At 40.9% G+C, this 22,756-nt stretch overlaps 1 protein-coding gene across 2 annotated transcripts in view; it reads right to left on the minus strand.

The window, feature by feature from the left end:
- Positions 1–278: 278 nt before the first annotated feature.
- The window catches only part of arnt2 (aryl hydrocarbon receptor nuclear translocator 2), a 76,686-nt gene continuing 54,208 nt past the window's right edge, over positions 279–22,756 (minus strand). For both annotated transcript variants that reach the window (XM_087842971.1, XM_087842975.1), the window contains 9 exons: positions 21,960–22,034; positions 17,653–17,804; positions 14,459–14,531; positions 12,884–13,007; positions 12,172–12,274; positions 11,874–12,012; positions 9,891–10,041; positions 2,317–2,462; positions 279–2,152 (listed from right to left, as the gene is read on the minus strand). In XM_087842971.1, coding sequence (XP_087699097.1) covers positions 2,054–2,152; positions 2,317–2,462; positions 9,891–10,041; positions 11,874–12,012; positions 12,172–12,274; positions 12,884–13,007; positions 14,459–14,531; positions 17,653–17,804; positions 21,960–22,034 — 1,062 coding nt within the window. In that variant the 3' untranslated portion in view covers positions 279–2,053. The remainder of the gene's footprint in view (positions 2,153–2,316; positions 2,463–9,890; positions 10,042–11,873; positions 12,013–12,171; positions 12,275–12,883; positions 13,008–14,458; positions 14,532–17,652; positions 17,805–21,959; positions 22,035–22,756) is intronic.

Consider the following 22,756-nt stretch of genomic DNA (forward strand, 5'->3'; position numbering starts at 1 on the left):
TTGTCCCATTTAGGATGTGGCTAAAAAACAAAACCCAGCTCTACCTCTACTCCAGTTGTCCATAACTGATTGGTCTTCAGCAACCCGACTCCAAGAGCAGAGAGGGACTAGAAATACAGAGGGAGATCTTCAAAGGGCGATCGACGTGTTTATTTTTTGCAGTTCAGTTTTATATGAAAATCTGTAAAGATTTTTTATGATAAAATGATTTAGTTAAGGGTTAGGAGCGAAGTGACTTCTCTGAATAATGAAAGACGGAACCTCTAACAAAAGCCACATAACCAATAAGAATTTATTGTCACAAGCACAATTTGTTACACAAAAATTATGGGTCACATTTACACATTTTATACAGATCTAGAACTCAATGTACAATTAACCTACTAACTAAATACCAATAGTTAAATATGCACTCACATTGGACACGATATCATTAAAACCTACACAAAAATGTACTGTGTGAAAGTAACACGAGTCGACATAAAAATCACATTATTTACAACAACATAAAAAAACAAAACCCATCAATTTGAGATCTTTAGCAAAAGGATGTTTGAAGGTTCTCCCATCTGTCTGAGACATTATACAAGCATGTAAAAGCTCCCCCACTACAAAGTTTTAGTCAGTCTCTTAATCGTTGAAAAGATTATAAAGTAATAAATTCAAGTAGCGAGAGCTGAAGAACACCGAATACACTAGTTTATACTGCGCTTTGCTAGGACGGTATGGCGGTTTTTCCCTTTTTAAAGCAGGCTGGTGTGATTAGCAGTTAGCTTCATGAAGTGCACTTCAAGCCTTAGCAACTTTCTGCAATGAGATTTTTGTAAAAAATTTAGTTTTATGTATACAGAGAATCCTTCTATGGGCGCATCGAGTTTTCTTTCTAGAGATTACGACATCACTACATATAGGGTAATACAATAAAGTTGATGAGAGAGCGTTTGCAGCATCAACTGGAGGCGAGCGTCTCATCTCCCGCTGCTGTTTGGCAGAGTTGGTAATGATGTGCAAGAGGCCATTTCAGACAGATGGAGGTGGACATCGTCAACCCTTTATGCACCTGTGATTCTGCCGTTTGTGTGGCACTGAGACATTTTCTGTCATGTTGAGTAGTGATACATGGAAGCTAAAACTGAGGCAAACAGACCCGGTTAAAGTTACTGCCACGCTGGTGTAGAAACTGTCACCGTATAAACGATGACCACAGGCTCCGGATCTTAAACGCAGAGGCAGAGCAAAGATGCCAGACACTTGCATTTTTTCCCTAATAACCAACAGTTGGAGTGTCCACCCTGGTGACAAACTAAAGTGAGAATGTGTAGACGTCGAGGGGGAAACGGCTTTCATTTCCCTCGATCTGTCAATTCAGCATAAACACTTCCCCTGTGATCTCAGTTAATAATTTCAAGTTATATCAAGCACAACAAGATGCTGATTTTGTAAATTATGGTCCTCACAAGAGTGAAAAAAGGAAGAAAAAAAGTGTCCTGGCCAATAACTTGTGGCTGTCAACAGGTATGCAGTGTTCTCAAAATCAGACGGATGCTTTGCTTACTTACGGTTACAAAAAAGGGAAATGAGAAGAGTGCTGGGACTTTTTACAGTCTTCCACATGGATGCAGCTAAAGCTTGTGTCAGTAATGACCATTTACACACAAGTCTGTAAGATAGGAAGTATAAAATCTAATATAATAGCAATCCTTTCTGACAGGCGTACCTGTAATCTGGTTTTGCTAACACTAATTGCAGAAAGCAGTTTTAGACACTTTTTGCGAGCGAACCAAAAACAGAGCAATGTTCTTCACGCCTGACAGAGAGGCGCCTCTCTGCAGAGATGAGGTATGTTCACTGGTACATACTGCAGACCCTGGAGCCTAACCAACAGTGCACTGTACGTTTGTATGTGTGCAAATGACGATGTCCACCCAGACATTCATCGTGACTAACATGGCTGTGTTGGTGATTTAGCTATACAGAAAAACGAGACAGAACATGAGATAAATGCACACATCAGTCCAGTTCTGAGCAGGAGCAAGATGGAGAAAGGCGGATATTACTCAGAGAAGGGCGGGAACATCCCAAGATCAGCAAAGTCCTCGATGTTATAGTTGGCTGTTCCCTGGGTGGGATCTCCAGCCATGGGTAACATGTCCTGCAGAGACACACGGGGATGGAGAGTCAGAGGTTAGAGGTGTGCAGAGGACACAGCTCTTATCAGACATATTACATATCTGTGTACACTGGTCAGCAGCCAGCAGCTGGAAGGCTGACCAACTAAACAGAGTCCAGCAGCAGGACAGTCTCGCTCAGTATTACCTGGAAGACTTCTGTCTGGCTAGGGTTGGGGTGTGTGTGCTGTTCCCCAGTCTGCTGGGAGTGATGCTGATTCTGCCACTGGGACCAGACCTCACTGGGGCGACCCTGGAACTGGGCTCCACTTTGACTGCTTTCACCAGACACATCTGAAAACACATTTATTTATTCGTGAAAACATTTCTGACAGATCCTTTGATGCACAAAGCATTTAGAATAGAATAGAATAGAATAGAATAGAATAATCCTTTAATTGTCCCACAAGGGGAAATTTGGGTGTAACAGCAGCCAGAAAGACAAATATACAAACAAACAGAACAGAAATATTTACATTGAGGACAGTGGTTACCACAAACAGAGTCCTGTACCGTAATTAAATTAAATTAAATTAAATGCAGATGAGAGGCAAACCCTGGTTCTAGTGTGAATCGGTTGATAAAACAGTGCAGTTACAGCGCTGATGTAAACATCTGTTTGTTGGGAGCAGCTCTGTTTGTGCAGTCTGACAGCTGCAGGGAGGAAGGAGCTGCAGAAACGCTCCAGGATTTAATAATGGTAGAGAAGGCACTGACTTATTACAAGATTTAATAAAAATCTTAAATCCAAGAAGAACTTCTTTGACATCATTTGATCGGGATTTGAAAACACTCTACTGTAAATGAACCACAGCAGACCCGACGGCAGTTTTGCTTTTCAGCATCTTTATTGTTCTGGTTGCTGTTTTCCACACAGAGCTGCAGCTTTCCAGCCGCCAGTCGAACACATCACCAACAACAACAACTGACAGGACCAGTACAGACTTTTTATGCTGGTGAGGCGTGAATGCAGATGCCTCCCCTGCAGCGGCACTGCAGGCCACGCCCTGTCACACCTACCAAAGCAGTTTGTGGATGGTTAGCAATATTGTTATCTTCTATGCTAAATACGTACATACAATATACTTAAACAAATATATTTAAAAAAACCAAATAAATCATGTCAATGATCTCAGTTGGCTGTTCGGTTAAAACATTGTTGTTTGATCAAATCTCAATATAATATAAATATATTTAAAAAATCCAAACCCAACAAAGCTAAGCAGCTTAGGTTTGTCTGTTTTGGCCACATGCTAAGATAGACAAGATGCTTTTCAGATAAAGCTCATTTTAGTTTTAGTTTTTTGGAAGCACACATTCTTTGTTGAAAGATTGTTCATTCTAAAAAAGCCCGACACAAACCCCGCCCCCTAATGCATGTTGAGAAATGCTGCTGTTAACAGGAGTATTATTGAAACTCACCAACTATGCTGTTGTGATTTCAACAGAAAAAATAAAATAAATGAAACAATTCTACAAGAAACAAAGAGATTTCCAACGTGTAGTTACATTCTGTGTTTTAATCTAAAAACAACACCACACTCCATTTTAAGCCCTTCACCACAACCTTATTCCACAGGGAGTCACGGTGCCCCCACTACAGGATGAGCATTTATTTGTATTTTCCTGATTTTTCTCCATAAGACGCAGCTACTGTGTTTGGTCAGTTTTTTACTATAGCCCTAGAGCGGCACGTTAATGTTATAGGAAAAAGACCAACGCAACAATTTCAGATAAATCTTTATTTATATAAAGCACTAAATCACAACGACAGCTGCCTCAAGGCGCACAAAGCTCCCGTTACACCCTAAACAGATGGACTCGACATTAACACTGCTAACTACTGATGGGTCGTATTAATCAGGGCAGCATGTGGTGCGCTGGCCTCATAGGAAGAAGGTCCTTAGTTGGGATAGCTTAACTAACCCTGATAAGGACAAATGGAAGAGACTGGATGGACAGGCTTAATCATACTGTGGCATTAACAGCAGTGGATTCAGAAGGAATGATTGTATTATAGTGGATTTTAAAGAGAGATGTGCAACTAAAATCAGACATTTTCCAATGAGGTGTGTTGCATCTACCAAAGATGGAAAATTGAGTCGGAGCTTTGAAAGATAAACTGAATTGTGTTCAGTATCTGATGTCTGATGTCGATTTCAAAGTATTACCCAACTGCTATATTTTATGATGTATGTATTTAAAAATGTATTTTATTTAAACTGATATGGGGATGCTACATTCAGGTAGAGTAGAGTAGTCCACTCTGTGCCTGCATGTGGTGGGGACACTGCAGGACTTGCCTCTGCCCCTTTGGGAGTGTTTAGACCCGTTGATAAGGGTCAGACAAAGATAAGTTTAAAACACCAGTTAAACCCATAACAGGATGGATGTGGATACATTAATGTATATACATCTATAACATATGCAACACTGACACCGTCACTGACTTCATAACCGAACAGGTGCATGAGGTTAAGACAGTAAATCTTTTCCACTAGTACCTACTTGGAGGACTCGCCACGACTCTACTCTGATTGACTTGTTTTCCGTTACAATCCGGTACAACCTAACTGCGTTGTTGTCGTCATAGCAACGCGTATGGATGTTTTTCAAAGTAAAACTGTAAAAATTACATTTGGTAACCACCAAAATAATGCGATACAATGTTTTTTCTATATTCTGTCACTTTAAATAATGAAATCTATTATCAGCCCAGGTGAGCCAACATTTTTATTTTTTTTGTGCTAATATTAAACCTTCATTTCTTGTACCCCACTTAGCCTGTTATTAGACATCATGGCAAAAACCTCATTCATAAGTATTCTGGTCAATAACTGTAATCTTAACACAGTTATTAGCACCTCTGAAGAACCAGCACAGCCATGGTGAGAGTAAGGCTGCGTTCACTCTGCAGGTCTTGATGCTCAATTCCGATTTTTTGATCAAATCAGATTTTTTTGTCTGCTCGTTCACACTACAAATAAAATGCGACAGCAAACGCGCTCTAGTGTGAACGCTCAAAGCGGCCGCATGCGCAAAAGAAGACGTCACACACAACGCGCTCTGTTTAGACCCAGACCAACAGTATTGTTTGACTGATGGCCTTAATATAAAGACTTTGGACTTCACGTTTCCCAATTTTTGCTTTAAGTTATTTTGTTATTTACATAATAATGTAAATAACCTAATAATGATCCTTATTGCTGTTTTAGAGGAGCGCTGCTTCAAAGGATAGCTGCAGATTTCTGTCAGAATCTGCAGATTATACAGTACAAATAAAATGTTCACGTTTCTCCAACGTTGTCTTCCCAACAGTTTCACCGGATGGTCAGGAAGCGTTCGCGATGTCTTCTCAGGCGCTGATAATTGGCGTCTGTCTTGTGTCAGTGACGTAAAAGATGGATTTAATGCGACATGACCATCAAACAGCAGCTTTCTGAAACATCAGATATGTATCAGATTCAGCACCACATACGAAAGTGATAGCAAGCAAGATAGTGATTGAAAATATCGGATTTGTGCCGTTCACACTGTCACACCATGATCGGATATGAGTTGCTTAGGGTCAAAAAAATCGGATTTGATGCGCTTTCGCCTGCAGTGTGAACGTAGCCTAACAGAGCCAAAACCAACAAGCAGCAGACCCACAGAGACCAGGAGGAAACAAGTGCTGCTAATGATTCTTTCACAGCTTTACTTATTGAACCTTTTATGACTGGTTTCACTGGTGTCCGGCAGCCTCGCCTCAGCTGTGGCTACAATGTAGCTGCCATCACCAGTGTGTGGATGTGTGGATGACTGAATGTAGTGTAAAGCGCTTTGGGGTCCTTAGGGACTGAGTAAAGCGCTTTACAAATACAGGCCATTTACCATTTTTGGTTTTCATCTTTTGACAAAAGGATCAGTTCTTGTTATCTAAGATCCAATAAACAGTGTAAATTATACAGAAAGGTGGATTAAAGAAAGGCGGTGTGCTTAAACAACTAGAATAAACGGGAAGATCTTACCTGTTTAAAAAAAATACAAGATAGTAATTTACTGAAAAAGCGGTCGATGCATTGGCATATCAAATGTTGTATACTTTAAAGATGCCAGTATATTGCAGACTGCTGTCAGCTGAGTTCTGTTTTCTTAGTCCTCCCAGTTTAAAAGCACAATCCTGGCTCTGCCTGCACCTGCTCAATTATAAGTTTAGGAAAATGCATCAATTTGTTGGAAAACATAATTACACATTAATGTGTTTTCAAAGAACGTCCACACGTTTCAGGCTTTGGTGCAGCTACAATAATAATACAATATTAATAGACCTACAGATTCTTATTAAACACTACAAACACCACACAACATCTCAGCATGGAAAAAGCTCAGGAAACCAGAACTTCATTGAAACCAAAAACAGCTCTGCTGTGTTATTCTTCTCACTTTTAAAGTGGCTCAGAAAAATACTGATGTCTATGAATGGCGGCTGGGAAAGCAGTCAGACATCAGTCTACTCCTGTTCTGTCTGCACTGTTTTCCCATCCATGTAATTACTTCAAAACCACGACAGGAAATTGAATCTTAATTGAACTGAAATGGAAAACAAGCCATGACAACCAATCATTGTTTTTTCTTGAAGTTGGTAATCCATTATCTATAATATACAGATCTTTTGTAGAATACATACAACATGATGAGCATTACTTGCAATTAACATGGTAAACAGACTGATTCTTATATTGTGCTTTTCTATTCAAAGCGCTCTACACCTGTTCACACAAACCTTCTTCTTTTAGTGCTTTCTAGCTAACATTCATGCATGTTCGTGCTCCCATGGATGCAGAAGATGCAACTTATCGTTAGTATCTTGCCCGAGGATACTTAGCATGCAGACTGGGGGAGCCGGGGATCGAACAGTAGATGATCTGCTCTACCTCCAGAGCTACAGCTCGCTCACGTTAAAGGATCGTGCTAAGCTGAAACTAAAACTACTTGTGGTGTAACTGCATGTAGCCTGTATTGTTTTGCACACATACAGTGGTGTGAACAGGTGTTTGCCTCCCTCCTGACTGAAAATGGCACCAAGATCTAGATTATTATGTTTGGTTCATTATGGAAATGGTTGTAAAGATTTATGCTTTCTTTTGAAATCTTGAAAGCAACTTTAACGATCGTACTTTCATCTCTATGTGCAAATGTTCCACAAAAAAAGTTCCATCAGTAAAGACACTTTCAGACTTTTTCATCTAGTAAGTGTCGGAGACAGAGCGACCTTTCTCTATATGTGTGTCAAAGAAGAGAGTTTGTGAAGCTTTTTAGGATGTTTTTTTATTTAGCTCCTGTTACACTGATAGTAAGTACTTTTTCAGCATATGCTGGTTGCCTAGATACATGCTATAAAAGTAGAAATACTGGTAAAACATTAGTGGCTTAATGTTTGAGCCTATTTGTGAGGTAAGAAATACAACCTGCTCATCAGGGTTAGAAACCTGAAAACATCCTTCAAACTAGGCCTCTAAAATACAGTCGAGGCTCAAACAGTATAAAAGGTTAAAATACAAAGTATTAGTTCACAGTAAGCCAGCTATTCCACTGAATGGAAAGAGCTGCTCCGATTTATCGAGAGCTCAAAGCTCTTCCTGCTACGAGCCACATTTTCCCTCTTCTCCATCCTTCAGCTGCTTCATCTACATCTACACATCTGGTTGAAGAAAAACATATGCTGACATGGAGAGGACAACGGTCCAGGACGTTGGAGCCAACATCACTTCACGCGTCCTATTGGGAGAGGCGAACTATTGGAAACTACATGTGGGACATCTTCAGCACTGAATAATGGAATAAAAGTCTTTCCTGTGATCACCTCAAACCCTCCACTCTTAGTACAAATACAGTAATGACACACCTCCCAGACTCTGCTGGCATGTTAGTCTGTGAACACACTTTAACCCTTTAAGACCTACCATAGAACCAAGTCCGCCAGAGCTTATATTATATGTTTACATGCTGTGGAGCCATTTTTGGGAGCATTTCAAGTTGATATACATCAATACAACCATTATAGCCCAAATTTTAATAATATGTCTGCATTAAGTGCATAGTAATTACATAAATTGCAAAAAAGTGCAATAAACTACAAAAAAATTGAAAATCATTTTGTTTTTTTTAACATATATTTCTAGTTAGAGAAATTTAAGAGGCTTATCCCTCAAAACTGTAAATACAAAAAAGTTGCACAAAATAGTTTCCCACCACAGGAAATTTATTTTGAGTGTCTTCATAGTTTTATTTTTGAAATACACCAATTTTTATACACTGCAGGAAAAACGAAAATAAATATTATAATGCAAATTTGCATCAAAATAAACTATTTCCAGCAGTGCAATATGAGTCCTAAGCATCCCAGAAACCACACAGAAAGTCATAAAGTCAAAGATAACTTTTAAAAACACCAGTATAGGCTCATGAGGCCCTGATGGTAAAAACTACATTTCTGCAAAAATGACGTCACTTCCTGTTTTGGGGTGGCTGTAGCTCAGGTGGCAGAGCAGGTCAGCCACTAACCAGAAGGTCGGTGGTTCGATCCCAGGCTGCTCCAGTCTGCATGCCAAATATCCTTGGGCAAGATACTAACCCCGCGTTGCTCTCCGATGCATCCATCGGAGTGTGAATGTGTATGAATGGTAGATTACTTAGCACTTAGATCAGAAAAAAGTGCTTGTGTGAATGGGTGTGATTGGGTGAATGAATTAGTTGTATAAAGCGCTTTGAGTGCTCAGACAGAGTAGAAAAGCGCTATATAAGAACAAGTCCATTTACCATTTAGGTCACGGCGGACATGCAAAAGTTCGCGCTGATGGACGTAGGAAGTGTTGATCAGCTGATCGGATCAGCAAAGCGTGTTTCTGGAATATTATGTTTTTGTTGCTGCAAGTGCTTTTTATGCAGTTTTTGCAAAGTTATATGTGGAAGGAAACTGTGACCGAGGACAAGCTGATGGCATAAGATGTAAGTACAACTCCTCCGGTTTCATATGCAAAAAAAATTATTGCGCTAGCTCACGTGGTTACAGAGCTACCGGGATTTAAAAATAGTTACGCAAAACAGAGCGTGCTGCTCTGACCGGCTTTAAAGGGTTAATAAGGTTCAGTCACAACAAGCACAAACAGGACTCCTGAGTTTATATCATAAGGTCCTGTATCAGAGAAGCTGTCTGACTTTATCATCTGTAAGCTGTCACAAAGAAGCATTACAGCCTCTCTAACACTTTCTTTCTTTAGCAGCTTCCACTATGCAGAGAAGTCTTTTTTTTTGCAAATTATTTTCTTCAATTACACAACTGAACTGTAGTCGATTCACTTCTGCATTCTATTTTTCGAATGCTTTCAATGCTGAAATGTTTTCAGACAACATCATTTTAATAGGAAGAAAAACCTTTTGACTCAGTCTGGCATTAAGTGAAGATTCATACTGTTATTTAAATACTCTGTGAAATAGTCACTAATCATCACTTAATAACAAGTCAATTTGAAGAAAGTAACAATGAGCTTTTATGTTGTCTTTTGAGAGATGGTGGACTGTGGAAACTCGCTTGCTCGTGTGGAGGGAGGATGGAAATCATGGAACAGTGGGCTGCACCTTTATCTGTACCACATGAAAGGATGTGAACATGCCAGTAAAGACCAAGTTACACATGTAAACACAACACAATGAGAATAAGAGGTAAACAGACGTGCATACCAAAAGCTGTGCTGCGGTTTGTCAGTCCTGAGTAGGCGTTGCCGCTGGGGGAGGAAGTGGCCGGGGAGGACAGCGGACTGTAGGAGGCTGGATCAGTCTGGTAGCTGTGGCCAGAACCAATACCAAAAGGACTGGACTGGGCTTTACTGGACTTTAGAACAAAGACAGAGGTTAAAATCCACCTAACAGTAAGAATAATTATGCACATATCAAACCAGCATATTACTCTCATAGCTCTTTGCACATAAATCTATTTAACACTTCATTTTTTGTTTGTTTATTAATGCTATTTGTATTTGATCTATTTGTACACATTAACCTGCGTCTGTGTGGACAGCAGAGAAACAGTTTCATTGTACAGAGAAATGCTTTTACTTTGCAAACACGACAATAAACGCTTTGAATCTTGAAACAAAGCAAACCAGGGTTGTTTATACATCTATTTCACACATACTGAATACCGACCCTTATAATAAATTTACTTATTTATCCGCCTTTGAATCCAAATTTAGCTAAATGACTTAGTACAAATTATTTTCTATGGCAGTTATACATAAGCCCATTTCACTTTACCAAACTACTGCATATTCTGTTATTTGGGCAATAATTTCCATCCCTAGCCATACAGCGTGTTAGTGTGACGGGTCGTGTGTTTGTCCTACACGACTTTATCAGGAAGTTTTGCCCACTTTACATTCTGGCTTCAATTATTTGAAGTTTGGTCCAAACACAGCATTTTAATTGGGTTGAGGTCTGAAATTTGACTTTGCCATTGCACCTCGAGTTTTCTTTGGGTCCAGCCACTCTGTTAGAAATTGGCTGGTCTGCAGATGTGATTTCATGTTGCATGACCGAAGCTTTAGGCCTCAGACACACGGCCTCACATTTGACTCTGGAAACGTGCTCGACTCAATGTCTGCAAGGTGCTACTGTGCTTGACCTGCACCTGCCATGACGACCAATTATGCTGAGGCCATTAGTGTACAGGAACCGACTGTTGCTGCTGATCAGTTAATAATCTGCCTTTGATCAGCAGCACCTGGCAACTACTTATCCTCTTAGTTCTCATGGTGATGCTTCTCCGTTTTGCCAGTTTTCCTGAGATACATAACGACACAGCGTGAGCTCGTGGGATGATATGTAAGGAGCTTATTGTAAGAGCTTCTGTCTGTTAGCAGTCCCCACAGTGTTCAAGGTATCCTGATCAAATTTGATACGATGGAACAGCTCGAGTTGATTTTCTTTTGGGTGAAAAATGGGTCAAAGTCAAGATCACAAACTAGTAATTACATGATTGTACTTATATATACTGCATCTTTGATACGTATTTGTTCTTATTTAATGTTGTAGCTGCCCAGCGACAGGAGATTTAGAACAAGAGGTCTTTTCTCTTATTAGGTAATGATTGTGATTGTTTCATCCAACAGTGTTTATCTCTTGTATCATCTGGCTGTTTTCTGAGGTGCATGTAGAGAGTGGAACGACCTGACGAGTGTGGCAGTGCATGTGGAAGACGGATGAGCCTATTAAGAAACATATGCTGCGAGTCACTTAGCAAGAATGTGAAACAGAGACGGCAACAAGTCCATCTGTTAACAAGCACCAGAGACTGGAGTCAGGATCAGGGAAACCATGGAAACAGCTGATTCTAGGTATTTATTTAACTTATAAACACTGTGTGTGTGTGTGTGTGTGTGTGTGTGTGTGTGTGTGTGTGTGTGTGTGTGTGTGTGTGTGTGTGTGTGTGTGTGTGTGTGTGTGTGCGTGCCTTCCATTCCACTGTTAGAAATTCCAGCAACCACAGCTATCCATCAGTAATAGAGAGCAGTGTGCTGTATCAGGACAATACGGTGCTATCAGGTCTTTAAAGTGAGGACCTGGTTTCTTAAACTGAGAACTTTGGGTTAGTATTTAGTTGTGAGGGTGAATTTTAGCGCACATAGTCACATAATAATAGTGTGTGCGTGTCAGAGTGTGTGTTACCTGTCCAGAGAAGGGGGGGCGGTTCCCTGACCACGCTACCTGGCCTGGATTAAGCTGCCTGGAGATCTGAGCTAGATTTTGATTGGCTGAACCTGATGGCTGGATGTCGTTCACACCAGGGACATGGATCACAGAAGAACTGCTTACATGAAAACATGCACACACACACACACACACACGAAACAAAAAACAGGTCAGTTACACTCCACCTTTCTATAGGAATACAGTGCAATTGGAACCAGACGATGCTCCCAGTGTTCCCAGTCCAAGGAATGAACCATGTACCATGAACATGTACCTGAAAGTTTTGCCCGAATGTCCCTGCTGAAAGGGAGAACTCTGGGAATAGAGCTGCTGTCCTCCGGCTGTAGAGGAGGGAACCATCATCTTCTTATCGCCCGCTTCACACATGGACAGAGAACAAACAATAGATGATCACACCATGACGTTAATAATGGGTTTGCTGAGTGTGATGAAGCCTCTGCTAACACCTAACTGTGCTGTGCACTTGCAAACTGTCTGCATGTCATTGCCATGAGGCCCTGCATGTACTCAGTTAGTGATGCAGGGAAACAAACAGACGGTGTGTCCCGTTAACAACAGCTGGAGTTTGTCAGGCTGAGAGACCAGGAGCTTTTTCTGTCTGCGCAGGTGATTCATCACTGCAACAAATAAGCCGTGTCTCACTGACCAGCAACAGAAATGTGGTCCAGTTTGTCTTGTTAAACAGCAGATGTGTGTGCGATATTAACATCTTTGTGGGGACCTAAAATTGGAAGTTTACTATAATTGTGGGGACCAAAATCCTGGTCCCTGTGAGTTTGAAAGCATTGTTGAGCCTCAAAATGTTATGCTCAGGTTCAGGGTCAGGCATTCATTTTTGATGGTTAGGGTTTGTGAAAAGCAGCCAGGCAAAGGGTGACATGTCCCCACAAGGATATAAATACACACGTGTGTGTGTGTGTGTGTGTGTGTGTGTGTGTGTGTGTGTGTGTGTGTGTGTGTCATACAGCCGGAGATGCTGGTGTACATGTCAGCAAAACGTGGATCTCTTTCCTGGGAGAACAGGGCTTCTGTCTTGTCGATGTTTTTTCCAGCCTCATGAACTCCACTGCCGACGCTGGCCACGGGGACCTGAGGGTACAGTTTTGCGTTTCAGGCACGATTTAACCAACAAAAAAAATGCAGTAAACACGTATCTCAGGCTGGATGCTGATTGGTTTAAAAGTATATTTAAAAAAACAACTGCAACCTAGACAAAATGAAGACAAGCTGCCGAGGTTTCTCTTATCAAACACTGCAAACATTTTAAGAAAAAAGAACAACGTCAGCAATAGGGCTGGGTTTTTATAATTGATTATAATCGATTATAATCGATTATAATCAATTATAATCGATTATAATCGATTATAAATCGATTCTGGCTTCAATAACGTGAAATCGATTCATTAAAATCCTGAATCGATTTTTTAATATAAACTTATTTTGCCCGAAACGCCAGAATCTCTGGTGAAATCTCACAAAATTTCAACAACCACCAAACAGCTAAAACAGTAAATGAGAGCAGGAACACAGATGCTGCACAGAGACGTAAACACAAAGCGCCGACCCGCCGAAACATCAGAATCAGCGCGCTGACGCCTTTCTCACCCGACGGCCACGGACACAGTCGGGGCTGAAAGCCAACAGCTCGCTGATTCTGATGTTTCGGCGGGTCGGCGCTTTGTGTTCACGCCCTTTATGCGCCGATTCTATAGCTGTTCGTTTGATGTCTCTCCAAACAATAAAAACAAAACTGACTGAACCAGCAGCAAAAGAAGATCCAAACTACGCTTCACATAAACATCGTCATGAATTCACTCTGACTTTTCCTGTTTTGCTTCGACCACGATAAAATCACACTTCATGCACAGCTCTCTCTGTACTGTTTTCTGCATTATTCGCTTGCTTGTTACACAAGTCTACCGTTGGTTACAGCGCTGTCGGCCGACGTTTTTTTTCCGTTTACATACTTCTGAAAAGAAAGCCTCATTTCTGCCGTTCAATACTGAACAAATTTTAACTTTTTAAAATTATTCAAAATGCAAAATGCCGTGTCTCTAATCAAACCGCTCTAACTTCAGAGGTGATGTTCATGTGTTGGTTAATGGTTTTCTTTCGTTTTTGATCACCTTCATGTTTTTCTGTTTTATCTTCAGCTACTTTGACACAAAGGCCTCTGCTGTGATGCTCACACCTTTGATAAAGTCTTGCGTGTGTCAGCTTCATTTTTTTATAGATATAAAAATATGTAAATGTACTGATCTGAATTATAATATTTCTGACTGTCAAAATTTACCATATTCAAATCGAATTGAATCGAATCGAATTGTGGATCGAATTGATTCTAGAAATCAGTGACGATACCCAGCCCTAGTCAGCAACCATCTCAGTTCACCTCACTGCTGTCATGTTTGTCACCTCGCAAACAATGGAAACAGGAAGCCACAAATGTCCGATTTTTATGTAAATCCTTTCACATAAAAACCCTCAAAACGTTTCAATAACTGGGTCTAACTACATCGAATCCCAAAGAAGAGGGTTACCTGGGAAAGATCGTAGGCAGTCAGTCCATCTCTCTGTTGGACCTCGAGCTCTGCCTGCTGCTGTTGTAGCTGCCTGAAAGCACCACACAAACACTTTAGACACATGTTGTACTCACCACATGATGTAATGATCAATTACATCAACTCTAAATTTAATACAATAAGAACAATAGAAATATTCATACAGAGTATAAAGTACAGGCACAGCCAAAGACTTCATATCAGTATTTTAGGTTGTTGACAAACATACAAACATGTTTCTCCTGAAGACTCGAGAACCCTCAACTCAGCGTCTTGCTCTGTTGAAGAAGACCTACAACGAACAGCGAGTCCAAAGGCTGCCAGCAAAATGTTCAGTCACGCAGTGTGTGTCAACACACAGCAGTGCGATTTACTCATAAGTACATTTTGCTAAAGAACATTGTGACTGAGTGACACATGATTTCTTCATGAGAGAATTTGTTAAATAATGATAGATCGATGCTTCCATTATTCTCTGCTTTATGAAAGGAAAACAGAGAATAATCCATCCCAGACTTCATAAAACAGTCATCACGATTGACAAGTGATTGGTGTAAAGAAATAGGATTATACAAACTGCTCTGTAGAGACTTTATCATTATTCAGTTTAGCTCCATCCTCAGGTTAAGGGTTGCTGCACTGCAGCATTATTTGATTTCACTTCAGTCAGAAAGCCTTAATAAACGCAGGATCGTCTCCACAGCAGGAAGAGGAAATACGAGCTGACAAGATGAGAAATAATCATTTCTTCTCACTCAATATGTCAAAAACTGTTTTTTTTAATGAAATAATTGTTAATTTCAAAAGAAAATTAGCATGTTTAGAAACAATGTTAAAAATCCCTTGTTCTGTTACTCTGTAACTAACACCATCGTCAGCTGAAGGACGCTGGTTTGGTGTAACATTGGCTGGTTGAGCATTTATTACATTTATGATAAGACAACATGACCTTGATTGATCTTATTAAACTAGTCTGAATATAACTGACAGCTCCATGCACTCACTGACCAGCCTGAGCTGAAATTAGACCAGTGCAAATAAATTAGATGAACAACACCGACCCACTGGTGCCGTTTTTATCTTTAAAAAGAGAAGTGAGGGGAGTGTCTGACAACACTGTGAACTCCACTCCTCCACATTCCTGCGCTGATGCAGCCTGTCTGCAGAGCAGTGAAGAAACGAGCTAATATTAACCTAACGAGTCCACTATTTACTAATCTTAACAAAGGACCAGTACAGCAGATATTCTGTACAACCACACAGGAGGGCAAAACACAGACTCTGCTTGTTACAGTGAAGAGACCCTTAATGTTTTGAAGGAGCCAGACTTTCTTGTGATGTTTATAGTGATGTTCTCCAGGCGATCTGACTTTCTTTCTGTATTTTTCTTCAGGCAATGGCAGCTTTTTCCACTCATGTTCAGATTTATTTCCCCTTTTGTTAATTCAAATTAAGGAATGAATGACAACTTATCAAAGAACCACTTTTAAATTCTAACTTTAGGCTTTGTAACATTTAGCCTGTTCCAAAAACACATCATTTCTTCCCATTTCCTTAGTTGAGCATCAAGAAGGTGATTCCCAAAGAGCTATAGTCAAAACTAGGGATGCACCGATACCGATACTGGTATCGGGTATCGGGGCCGATACTGTAAAATGTGTGTGTACTCATACTCGTAAAAGTTAACCGATACCAACTTATTTCATAAATCAGAGGGTGGCTTGTCATTTCTGTTGTAGTTTTTTAGATTGGCCACTAGGGGGCCAATTATTATTTTATTTATTATTTATTTAATAATAATAATTTTGTTTGTTTGTTTACAATATGGACACTCAATAATTTAAAAGTTTATTTTATTCGCAAACCTAATTTGTATTTATTTTATTCCAAACAGAAGTGTTTATTTATTATTCTGAAAGCTCGAGACAGTGCCAATAGTTCAGTGATATTTTGTTAAATTACAATGTGGAGACTCTGCAATAATTTAACAGAAGTGCTTATTTTTCACTTGAAATTTTTTTTGTGGTCATTTTTATTAAGATTTTATTTTTTATCGACAGGGAATATAATAAAACCTGTCTTCCAATTCATTGTATTTGTGTGTGTGTGTGTGTGTGTGTGTGTGTGTGTGTGTGTGTGTGGTAGAAGTATCGTTTTTTGTACTCTGTATCGGCAAGTACTCAGATCCAAGTATCGGTTTGAAAAAATTGGTATCGTTGCATCCCTAGTCAAAACGTGTCACGTGTCAGCTAGCTATGCAGTAAAATTTGAGTAACCTGTGCCGATGGAGGACAACAGAAAAAGCGGCAGGCCTAAAACAGTATGTGAATTTCAGGTCCTTAAGGAATAGGAAAATGAAATTCAGCAACAGGACCTTAGAGACACATCTGGTCTTTCAGCTGATCCATCTGCTGTTCACTGAATCATACATTGTGTCAAGGAGCCATTCTTGACACTAGAGCCATCAGGACGGGTCATTTTGATCCCATCTTGCAACAAGATGAGGTCAAAATTTTATTAGCAACTTTAAAAACCCTCAAGGTTACATTAGTAGTAATGTCGTTCCTTGAAAAAGTTCATTTGTTTAATCTAGTTTGACACACTCCCTCATTCTGACTCACTCTGATCGCTCTCAAACTTCAACCCGTGACCTATCAGGCCCTGCAGTAATTATTCATGTTTTATCTAACTACATATATTTATTTAGCAATCACATCCAGCTAGTTTTGGCTCCTTTTACACATATTTTGACACAAAATATGTGTAAACAATATTTTTTTCCATCCACCCCAGAATTCAATAAGTCATGAATGAGCACATTTTAGGCTAAATCATTAAGGAGAGGATGGGGTTTAAATTTAACAGAGTTAAATACACTTTTAAAAGATCAGGGAGTTAAAATGACCCCTGTAGTGGGTCATAAACATGGTGCTTGGCATCTTGTCACAATTGATGAATGCAGGAAATTACCACCAGATTTTGATCTACCACGCAACGTCATCAGGCTTAGTGAAGGCATGACCCTGACATGAAGGCCACAGAGTAATAAAGCTCTTCTTTTACTACCAGTGTTGCTGGAGCTTCAAACTCTTTACAGTTCTCCTTTTATCCCCCCTGATGGTCTTAATACATTTGAATTATTAGATAAATAGTGGAACACAGAAAGAACATACTTCACATTAGTGTTGGTGCAGATGATGTACTCGATCTCGTCAGAGTATGGGTTCTGAAAGGTGAAACTGCTGGTTCGGATCAGCATCCACTCTCTGTTTTTCATCCGGAAACGATACATCACTGACAGGACCTGACCCTTCAATTTCACCACCTACAGAAGCAAGACAATCACAATTTAATACAGCATTGACCGTGTTTTACGGGCGATTGTGGCTCAAGAGTTGGGAGTTCGTCTTGTAATCGGAAGGTTGCCAGTTCGAGCCCCGGCTCAGACAGTCTCGGTCGTTGTGTCCTTGGGCAAGACACTTCACCCGTTGCCTACTGGTGGTGGTCAGAGGGCCCGGTGGCGCCAGTGTCCGGCAGCCTCGCCTCTGTCAGTGCGCCCCAGGGTGGCTGTGGCTACAATGTAGCTTGCCGTGAATGGGTGGATGACTGGATGTAGTGCAAAGCGCTTTGGGGTCCTTAGGACCAAGTAAAGCGCTTTACAAATACAGGCCATTTACCATTTATCAGGTGAGTTGGAGACAAGTGTGTCAGAAAATCAAAATAATATGACAACAGCTTTTTTTGTGTTTCATCTCAGAACAATTCACTTTAAATTTGCAGTTGAGGGAGTGTGAAACCTTCAATTAGCCTTCCTGTTATCAAGCATGTAATTATACCATTTTAGCATGCCAGTATTCACCAGGCCAAGAACAAAAGGGGGAACCTATTTATTCCATCTAAGTGCTTCAAGTTGTCAAGGAAATCAGTTTGATCTGGCAGAAGAATGTTAAAATATATCATTTGCAGCTGTTTTAAAATGTCATTTAATAATAAGGTTTTGAGTTGAGCTGTCGTAGTAATGCTTTCAGTGTGACCCAAGTTTCCTTTCTCTGAGGAAATCACTCGGCCTATAGTCTGAATAATGAAAGCTCTCCAATTCTTCTCAATGTGAAATGCATCCAAGTTGACTTTGGGATGGAGGGAGGCCAGAGTAGCCCAGGATTAGTTTCCACCCCCAACAGACATGGGGAGGAAAGAGGAGACGAAAACATTTTCATCTTGTAAAATCCAGCCATGAAAAACTCAGTGATATGTTGTTGCTTACTGGGGTGTCTCTATCAAAACAAATGCACCACATCACAAAGTGAAATGTACCACATGGCTTTATCAATGAGATCCATCAATAAACCACACGCTCAAAATCAAATAAAGAAGTTACCAGATATCCCTCCCCGTCCGTCCGGTCCCTCCGGCCTATTTTATTGGGCACTTAGAGAATTAAACTTTACTTCATTATGTTATTTAATCTGCACGATCCGGTATCCATTTGTCACAAAGCTGATTTTTAAACGTTGGTATGTAAACACAGAAATAAAGTGACGTCTTTCTCATTCTGTGGTAGAGAATATGGAAAGATTTTCTTTGATCTTTGGAGGTAATCATTATTGATCTCAGAGTCCTCACCCAATAACTTTGAGCAAAAGGCGCTTCTACCCCGTATTTTGATCATTTATTGACGTACGTACATCATAAGCACATATACCCAAATGCAGACTGGTGACTGAGATAACAACACTGCCTGTGTGAGAAGGGAGGGAACAATTAAATTCATCCATTTTGTTCTGCTTATTCGGGGGCTGGTTTGTGGGGGCCTAAGCAAAGAAGGCCGGACCTCCCTCTCCTTAGCCATCTCTTCTAGCTTGTCTGTGGGAACACCGAGGGGCTAACAAGCCAGCCAAGAGATATAGTGTCTCCAACATGTCCGGGGTCTCATTTTTGCTGTTTGGCTGGACCATTCCAGTGTGAGCTGAAGGCCAGCACCTGATGAAACCAACAGAACCATATCAACTGCAAAAAACAGAGGTGAGAATCTGAGACCAACCAAGTGGAAGCCTGCCACTTGACTATGCCTAGAAATTCTGTCCATTAAAATTATGAACAGAATCGGTGAGAAATGGCAGCTTGGCGGAGTCCAACACCCAGTGGGAACGAGTCCGACTTATTGCTGGAAATGCTGACCAAGCTCTTGCAGAGATTGTATAACGGTTGATATATGGCCCATAGCAACAGGCCTAACGTACTCCCGAAGCACCTCCCACAGAATACTTTAAGGGACACTGTAAAACGTCTTCTCCAAGTTCACGACATGCAGACTGGTTGGGCAAACTCCCATACAACCTCAAGTATCTTTGAGAGGCTGAGGAGCTGTTCCAGTGTTACGCGATTTGGACAAAAAGCACATTGTCCCTGAGGTATCTGAGGTTTGACTAACGGACAGACTCTACTTTCCAGCACCCATGCATAGACTTTCCCAGAGAGGTTGAGGAGCGTGGCCCCCCTCTAGTTGGAGCACACCCTCTGGTCCCTGTTATTAAAGATGGGAACCATCGCCCTGTTCTGCCAATCCAAAGATACCGCCCCAGATCTCCACAGAACATTGCAAAGGCGAGTCAACCAAGACAGCCCTACAACATGCAGTGCCTTCAAGAACTCAGGGTGGACCTCATCCACTCCATGGGCCCTGCCACCAAGGAGTTGTTTTACTGCCTCAGTGACCTCACCCCCAGCGATGGACAAGTCATCCCCCTAGTCCCCAGATTCTGCTTCCTCTATGGAAGACGTGTCAGTGGGATTAAGGAGGTCCACTGCCTGACAAAATCCTCAGTTGAGTTGTGAAGTCTCCCAATAGGACGGCAGAGTCCATAGGTGGGGCACCCTCAAGCACCCCACTCCGGGACTACAAGAAGGCCAGGGTTCTCTGAACTGTCATTCAGCACATAAGCACAGGCAGGAAGTCAGGGCCGTTCCCCAACTTGAAGGTGCAGGTAAGAAACCCTATTGTCCACCAGAATAAATGCAAACATACAGGCAGGAAGCCGAGCAGATACCGAGATACCCACCCCAGCCTGCTGCCTCTCACCAAGGACAACTCCAGACTTGGACAGATTCCAGCCTCTCTCCAGGAGACTCTATCCAGAACCGGGTTCCACAGTCCAGGTGTGTTGAGGTGAGCCAGACCTTATCTAGCCAGTACCTCTCAACCTCTCAACCAACTAGCTCAGGTCCTTTCCCACCACAGAGGTGACAATTTATGTCCTAATCACTTGTCTCGGTAGCTGGAGATCAGTCCGCCAGGGTCCCGCCATTGCCAATCACCTGGCATACACTGCACAGACTCCTACAGCGCCTTCAGCTAAGGCCTGGCTCCAGGGCAGGGTAGCAGAATTGTTCCCTTGATTTTTCACTCATAGCGGTCTTCTGAATCGCTCTTTGTCTTGTCCCTCAGCAAGGACTAATTTGCCATGGGAGAAAGCCCCCCCAACAACATAACCGCAGGGATCCCTGGTACACGCAATTCTTAGAGGGGCAATTAAGTTTATCAGAAAAGATTTTGTACAAGTAGTACAAACTCATAATACAATCATAGTTTGGAAGTTTGGGATCTTAACCCTGTTAGAGGTATCGTTAGTGGCTTTTCTTAGTATCCAAATCCATGTGTCCATGCATGTGGAGTGTTTCCTCTGCATCCATCCACAAATGTGCCCCATAGTAGAGAGCGGTAGTTGGAAAACTTACACTTTGATGTTTTCCGAACTTATGTGAACTATGCACCAATGGGTTAGGCCTAGAACTCTGTTAGAGGCAAAGGTTTTAATCACCAAGTCATGATATGATATTCCACTAGAGTATGTAACCTTTCAGAAAATTAAAGTTAAGCCCCTACATGATCACAATCAGTTTTACTTGTGACAGAGAAATGAAAAAGTGGTCGACATAAGCACAATACACGATCAGTAAACCCAATCATCTGCTGAGAGACAGCTTATGGATGACTGTGTCTGTAAAAGAGTTGTTGATGTACTTTGTATTTGTGTGTTACTGGATTTCTCCTCTCCCCATTACTTATCTTAGACTGATCAAGCCTGACCTTCCTGATCAAGTGTTTGTATTGTACTTGTGATAGTGATCAGTAACTAAACACCACAACTGCTGTGTTTCATTGTTTGAGCTAAGCTCAAAGGAAACAGGAACACATGGAAAAATCCACAGCAGATGAAAAAAACGTGTTCGTCTAGAAATAAAACATGTTGGATGACTGATGCTGACAGCTTCATGAATATGATCAATGGATGGATGAGCCTCTAATGACTGCTTCAAAGTAATATCCAAATTTCCTCTAAGAATGTGTTCAGCTGTGTTTATAACCTCCCTGCCAGCCCTGGTAATCTGATGTAAAAGCTTCTTCTGCTGACGGTGAATGAGTACAGAAAGACGTAACAGAAGTGTTGCGTTTAAGGAAAAAGCTACAGCGCAGTCTTACCTGTTGAAAACTTTCTCTCAGGTGGCTCTGGTCTTCGGGATGGCAGAACTCCAGAATATCTTTCCCCAGCAGGTCCTGAAGGACAAGACAGCAGTCAGCTGTTAGGAGCTTATTCTTGCTTTATCAATTATACCAAATTAATTCGGAGTGTATGCATTTCTTTTCCTGGCAGATATTATAGATGTAATTATATTTGAATAAAGTGACTAAAAAGAAAAAATATCAACAACAATATAACAGTTATATTAGAGTGAGATGACCTTCAACAAACAGGATGTGTTTTTGTATCTTAATATAACAAACAGATGACTCAGTTGTATTTCTTAAGTCAGTCAGGAGAAGCAGTCAATAAAAGTCTAAACGGGCTAGCAAGTAGTCGTGAAATGAACGTAAATTCTCTGTTCTCCTTCTTCCTGTTTGTACTTTTGTAAAACAGTTCTCGAGTGTTGTGCTGGGTCACTCATCAATCATCCATCCATTTATTTTCTTAATCATCTTCTTCGGTGACATGGCAGGGCTGGAGAATATGCCTGATGTCACTGGGTGAGAAACAGGGTACATCTTCCAGTCCAAACAAAGACAGACAACTGCATACGCTTAGATTCATACATAGGCAATCGCCCTAATTTAAAATAATCAATGAACTTAACAAGGATGCCTTTGGACTGTGGGAGGACTGAATCAAAGTTAAAATCTAATGGTCACTGTTGGTGACTTACTTATGGAATGCCAGGACTGCCATAATGAATTAATTAAATACACCATTAAATAATTAATTAATTTTCTAAACACATTAA

The sequence above is a fragment of the Neolamprologus brichardi genome, chromosome 1, assembly GCF_056152115.1.
Source record: "Neolamprologus brichardi isolate AB-2024 chromosome 1, ASM5615211v1, whole genome shotgun sequence".
In the NCBI taxonomy this organism is placed as follows: domain Eukaryota; kingdom Metazoa; phylum Chordata; class Actinopteri; order Cichliformes; family Cichlidae; genus Neolamprologus; species Neolamprologus brichardi.